The sequence below is a fragment of the Cervus canadensis genome, chromosome 20 (genome assembly GCF_019320065.1).
Source record: "Cervus canadensis isolate Bull #8, Minnesota chromosome 20, ASM1932006v1, whole genome shotgun sequence".
Lineage (NCBI taxonomy): Eukaryota > Metazoa > Chordata > Mammalia > Artiodactyla > Cervidae > Cervus > Cervus canadensis.
The window spans coordinates 6,566,581-6,573,306 of record NC_057405.1 but is presented as its reverse complement, the minus strand read 5'-3'; the positions used below and the strand labels follow the sequence as shown (position 1 = coordinate 6,573,306).

General features: G+C 51.7%; 1 protein-coding gene across 1 annotated transcript; it reads right to left on the bottom strand.

Annotated features, from left to right (window-relative positions):
- Positions 1-943: 943 nt before the first annotated feature.
- LOC122422814 (chromodomain-helicase-DNA-binding protein 4-like) lies at positions 944-5,855 on the bottom strand. The gene is given in 3 exon segments (XM_043439518.1): positions 944-1,367; positions 1,369-4,504; positions 4,544-5,855. Coding segments are annotated over 3 exon segments (4,587 nt in total). The 5' UTR covers positions 5,586-5,855; the 3' UTR covers positions 944-958.
- Between the last annotated feature and the right edge of the window lie 871 nt (positions 5,856-6,726).

Genomic DNA, 6,726 nt, shown 5'->3' with positions numbered 1-6,726 from the left:
ACTGCACAGCAGGTGAGTGAGTCCAAAGTTTAGTCCGGTAACAGAGTTGAAACAATAAATATTTGAAATAAGGTCCTTTTCAAGAAGGCCCATTGTAAGGCACGGAAGTCTTCCTGATTTGTTTCTCTCTCTCCTGGCCCTGGAAACTACAGTTTGAGTGGGGTTAGATCAAGGATGGTAAACTGCAGAGAACAAGGTGCTGGAGGTTTATAAGGGGAAATGGGATGTGGGGAACCGGACTGGGAGTCCTGAGCATTTGGTCTAGTTCTAATTCTGCTAATAACTATAATTGTCACCAAGTGAGCACCTACTACATGCAAGGCACTACGTTGGTGCTCCCACAAATGGTACTGTATATAATTAGGACTTAATTTTTATCTGCTGTGATCTTATTTTAAAAAGTAGCTATTTTTCTTTCTTCAAATAATTAAGCATTGCTGAGAGTAAATTTTGTTTTAAATCTAAGTTCAGGACTAACTAGTTTCATTTGGGCAATTAAAACAAATCTAAGCGATTGCACGTAATGTTTGTTTTATAGCCTACCTATTGAGATGAATGAACTATAATGGACTTGAGTCTACCAGTGATCAAGGAGAAAACTGCTTATTTGTAAAAGTATACAAATTGTTCTCATCGTTAATAAATTATTTCTAGTCAAATAAATGTTGTACGATGTCAATGATATAATTTAGTATGTGTCTTTCTATGAAAAACTATTGAGTGTAAAATAGATGAGACCAACAGGAATGTAGCAATTTCTTAAAACACAGTGAACATACTGATACCAAGCAGGATGCTGTGGGGCTCTCCTGGGTACCAAAGGCCCTTTCTTTTTTTTTTTTTTTTAAATACAAGGAAACTTTTATTTTCAGTTTTCATCAAGAAATCTGCTTTTTTTTTTTTTTTTAATGCTTTTGGTTCTTTTCCTTTTTTTTTTTTTCCCCCACTTTATTTCATTCTAGCCGCTCAGGGGCTGGAGCCACTGGGTTCCTGGTATTAAAAAGATGCCAACAGAGGTAGCTGTGTCTCGCCCAGGGGCCCGGCCCGCTGTGAATACCCCAAAGGAGAAAACATTAACATGTTCAAACTCCTGAACCTTCTTGCGAATCAAGGACATAACACCAATCCGAGTAAGGACATGCTGGCGAGACAGGCCTTCTCGGGGGACGCCATCAGCAAAGGTCTCAGCCCCATCTGCTCCCGGCTCACATAAATGCCGCATAAAAAGCGAGACATAAGCCTTGAACTCCTTCTCTGATTTGCCTCGCAGATCCCTCACGAGCCACTGCGTGGTGAAAGCATCCTGAGGGGGCATCCCATAGCGCATAATTGCATTAAGAAAGGCTTTTCGCTGACGAGCATTAAAGAACTTCAATATTCCCACCAACACGGGCCAACAGAGGAGGCAATTGCTTATCTTTATCATTCCGCAGGCCCTTGCGACTGGGCCTGCGGGGAGCTTCTGAACGTTCGTCAAAGTCTTCATCACCTTCCTCTGAGGCCACCGAATAATCAGACTGGTTGTCGGACTGGTCGTCCTGCCAATCTCGGTCCTCCTGCGAGCCATCATTGTAGTTGACCTGTTTACGAATTCTTTTTCCTTTGCCCAGGTTTAGGGCCAGATCTTCTTGCTGCTGCTCATAATGGTGCCGCAGCAATTTCTCCCAGTAGTCGGGATCCACACTTTCTTCCTGTTTTATGATCTCCCGTTCCACCTCCTCTTCCTCCCCCATTTCTTCTTCTCGCACCACATACTGGGCCACTTTGAATGAGCTCAAATATTCATTCATGCCCTGTAGCTCCGTGTCTTCAGTCTCATCCTGGTTCCGGTCCAGCAGTCGTTCAATGGCTTTATCGTCATAGTGGATGACACTGCTGTCTTCTCCCTCTTTGTTGTCTCCTCCTCCATCTGTGGCCTCATCTTTGAATAGCTCCTCAGTGCCAAACTTGAGGATATCATCAAGCTCCTGTTTGGACATGGATCCGGTCTTGGAGCCCAGCCCAGGCCGAACAACTAGATGCGTCAGCATCATCTTTTTCTTGGCCACCTGCGTGATGCGCTCTTCCACAGATGCACGGGTCACAAACCGATAAATCATCACCTTCTTATTTTGCCCAATACGGTGAGCTCTGCTAAAGGCCTGGATGTCATTATGGGGGTTCCAATCAGAGTCGTAGATAATAACTGTGTCAGCAGTGGCCAGATTGATTCCAAGACCCCCAGCTCGAGTGGAAAGCAGGAAGCAAAACTGCTGAGCACCCGGTGCATTGAAGCGGTCAATGGCCTCCTGCCGCATGTTCCCAGTGATTCCCCCATCGATACGTTCATATTTATAACCTTCGTGTTCCAGGAAGTCCTCTAGCAAGTCCAGCATCTTGGTCATCTGGGAGAAGATGAGGACACGGTGCCCACCCTCCTTGAGGTTCTTGAGCATCTTCTGAAGCAGCAATAATTTCCCGGATGCTCTGATGAGGGCACTGCCGTCATACATGCCATTAGGCATCTTAGGGGCTTCCATGGCGGCCACGGGGAAGAGATATGGGTGGTTGCAGCATTTCTTAAGATCCATCACCACGTTTAGCAGAGAGACCTGGTTGCCGCCCCCTCGAGCATTGAGCGCTTCAAAATTCCGAGTGAGGATGTACTTGTAGTATTTCTTCTGCATGGGGCTCAGCTCCACACACACGATCAGCTCTGTCTTGGACGGCATGTTCTTGAACACGTCAGCCTTGAGCCGCCGCAACATGTGAGGGCCCAGCATGTCGTGCAGCTTTTTAATCTGGTCCTCCTTGGCTATGTCTGCAAACTCCTCCAGGAAGCCTTCCAAATTGTGGAACCTCTCAGGGGTGAGGAAGCTAAGCAGGTGGAACAACTCTTCTAGATTATTCTGCAGTGGAGTCCCTGTCAGCAACAGCTTGTGCTGGAGCGAGTAGCCGTTTAAAACCCGGAAAAACTTAGACTGATTATTCTTGAGCCGATGGGCTTCATCCACGATGAGGCAGGCCCAGTCAATAGAGCCCAAGATGGCCATGTCAATGGTGATCAACTCATAGGATGTCAGCAACACGTGAAACTTCACAGATGCCTCTTTCTTCATTCGGGAAGCCTTCTTGCCACCACGAATGGCATTATCCTCAAAGGAAAACTCGTTCTCTCGGATGATAGCACGGCTGTCTTTGTCACCCACGTAGGTCACCACGTACATATCTGGAGCCCACATTTCAAACTCCCGTTCCCAGTTGATGATGGTGGAAAGAGGGGCGCTCACTAGGAAGGGGCCTTTGAAATGACCCTCCTTGTAGAGGGAATACAGGAAGACTGCCGTCTGCACCATCTTCCCAAGGCCCATCTCGTCAGCCAAGATGGTGTCAGTGCCCTGAGCCCAGGAGAAGCGCAGCCAGTTCAGGCCCTCCATCTGATAGGGGTGCAGGGTCCCACCTGTAGCATCCAGGTACTCTGGCTGGCGCTTGTACTTCACTGTCGGGTCAACCGTTGGCGTTTCAGGGGGCCTCTCCAACTTCCTCAGCTTCACCTTCTTGAGCTTCTTGCCTGGTCGTCCCTCCTCACCCCTCATCAACTCCCTGTGATTCCAGTAGCTCTGCTTGAACAGGTCATAGTCCTGAATCTCCACATCCTCACTCTCCCAGGATGCCTGGTCATAGGGTAGGTCCCGCCACTTGATCAAGTAGTGAACGTGGCCCTTCTTGTCCACGCTGTGGTTGAGAATTCGGTGGATCATCATCCACTCAGGCTTTATCCCATAGAGATAGAAGCGCTCCTCCATCTCAGCGAATTTAGGGTCCTTATTTTTCCGCTTCCGGCTCTTCTCCTCGTCACCACCGAAGTCCCCAGAGGGTGGTTCATCCATGTCATTCTTCCGCTGATAGTTTCGGAACATCACTTGACAGTGCAGCTCCAACTGCAGCTCAGACACCCAGGAGCAGTGCCAGTATGACATCCCTTGCCACTTGACGAAGAACTGCCGCTCTGGCCGCCCCTCCAAGGGCTTGGGGGACGGAGTGTTGGGATCGGCATCTGGGTGCCGAGGCACTGGCGTGAGAGATGGTGGCTGACCCCACTTCCAGATTAGGATCTTCTGAACTTTGCCCTTAAGAGCTGGACACGTGCAGCGGGGACACAGCCATTCGCCGTTGGGGATCTCTGGGAGGGGGGGGTTTAGGCAGTGGATGTGGTAGGAGGAAGGACAGGTGTCACAGCAGAGCAGCTCCCCGCCATCCTTGCAGACCCGACAGAACTCCATGTGGTGATCATCCTCTTCCTCGGGGTCTCCCCCAACCTCCTCGAGGATCTCCTCACCCTCTGAATTGTCCTCCTTTGCCTCCCACTGGATGCCTTCCTTCTCACAGTGTGGGCAGCTCCACTTGCCCTCAGGCGCCTTCTCCATGTCTGGGTCCAGGCAGACCATGTGGTACGCGCGGGGACACGTGTCACACAGGATGATCTCTCCGCCTTGCTGGCACACCTCACAATAGTCCTGGTGGTCTGTCTCATAACCATCCACAGCAGTCACCTCCTCCTCGCCTTTCTTTTTCTTCTTTGTGGTACGCAGTTTCTTGCGGCTGCGGCTACTGCGACTGGTAGAACCATCAGAAACAGAATAGCTACTGATACTGGCGTCATCGAAGTCAGACTCCACATCTAAGTCGTCATCCTCACTCGAGGATCTCTTCCGCTTAGAACCAAAACCTCCCAGTTTGATTTTCAGGGGAGCTACTTTCTTGGGTTTAGGCTTCTTGGCATCGGGAACACGAGGGCTGCCCTTGGGCTTCCTCCGAGCATTGGGACCTTTGCCCTCCTTGCTCTTGGCCTTGCGGATAGGGACCGCGACAGGGGGCGGAGGCGGTGCCACTTCAGTGGCCGTCACCATGCTCTCAACCACGGCCACTGCCGCTGCTGCCGCCGCTGCCACAGAAGCCCCAGAACTGCCTTTGAAGGGGTTGTTGGTGCTGAACTCCCGCCACTTTGCACCCAAAACCATCATCATCTTGGAGACGGCGATCTTGGGGTTTTTGGCAGCAATGAGGGGCCGAACAAACTGGCTGAAGGCCTTGTAGTTGGTGAGGGTGCGATAATCCTCCTCAGAGAACACGTGGTCAATGTCTTCCATGCCCCAGTCTTCCAGGAGCTGAGCGGATGACTTAGGCTCCTTCGAGTCGTCGTCGTCCTCGTCCTCCTCCTCCTCCTCTTTCCGCTTGGATTTACTCTTCTTCTCCTTGTTAGGGCCCAGCTTCTTCTTTTTCTTCTTCCCAGGGGTGTAGTCGCTGCCTTCGCTGTCTGAGCGCAGGGCCACCTCTTCCTCTTCCTCCACAAACTCCGGCCCCTCCCCAGAGCTGTCCCCCAGCTCCTTTTTTTGGCGCTTGCTCTTAGGGATTTTAGGGTCCCGAGGTTTCTTAGGCTTTTTCTTCTTCTTGAGCTTTGGAGTCTCTGCTTCTGACAAGTCCTCTTCCGGGTCTTCTTCGTTTTCTGGGTGGGGTGGGGGCAGACTGTTGTTCAAAGGTGCATCCATGTCGTCCTCCTCGCTGCCCGCGGAGCAGGGGGACGGGGAGCCCAGGCCCGACGCCATCCCCTTCCGCTCCCGGCCAGGGAATTGGCCCAGCTGCTCCTGCCTGCGGCCTGGGGCCCTCGACACTGGCCCGAGTCACCCAGAGCCGCCGCAGGTCGCGCTGGGTCCGGCCCGGTGTCACTCCCGCTCCGGCTCCTCCTCGCCGCGGCCGAAGGGGGGAAAATGGCTCCGGCTCCGGCGTCGCCTCTTAAAGGGCCCGAAACACCGGCCGGGAAATCCCACCGCACAGGCCCCGCCCCCCCACGGACAGCCCATAATAACCTCAACCAACTCCAACCCCCCCTCCACTACCGCCACCCTCCTCCCTAGGTCTCCCCGCAAAGGCCCTTTCTATCCCCCATTTCTTATTTGTAGGAAAAGACTTCAGCCTCCTAGACCTCTCCTGAGTCTCCAAGCACAGATTTAAGCAGTTACTAACCGGAGAAGACAATGGCACCCTACTCCAGTCCTCTTGCCTGGAAAATCCCATGGACAGAGGAGGAGCCTGCTGGGCTGCAGTCCATGGGGTCGCTAAGAGTTGGACTGAACTGAGCGACTTCACTTTCACTTTCAGGCATTGGAGAAGGACATGGCAACCCACTCCAGTGTTCTTGCCTGGAGAACCCCAGGGACAGAGGAGCCTGGTGGGCTGCCGTCTATGGGGTCGCACAGAGTCGGACACAACTGAAGTGACTTAGCAGTAGCAGCAGCACCTAGGGTTGGAAAGGAATACAGAAACAAAGGAAAAGCAGTCAAGAAGCTACAGTGCAGCAAGCACTAAAGCGGAGTTCTAGTTCCTCCTCCAGGGATATACAAAACAATAAATCTTTGAGTTCTTCTGTAGGAACTAACAGCCGGCTTCCCAGGTGGCGCTAGCAGTAAAGAACCCGCCTGCCGATGCAGGAGGCATAAGAGCTTCAGGTTTGATCCCTGGGTTGGAAAGGTCCCCAGGAGGAGGGCATGGCAACCCACTCCAGTATTCTTGCCTGGAGAATTCCATGGACAGAGGAACTTGGCGGGCTACCGTCCATAGGGTCACAAAGAGTCAGACGTGCCTGAGGTGACTTAGTACGTACACACGTAAGAACTAAGACCCTCATCCAGGTGAAGAACAGTAACTTCAAGCAGAGCACAAGACTCCTGGAGCACCACCCTCTAAACT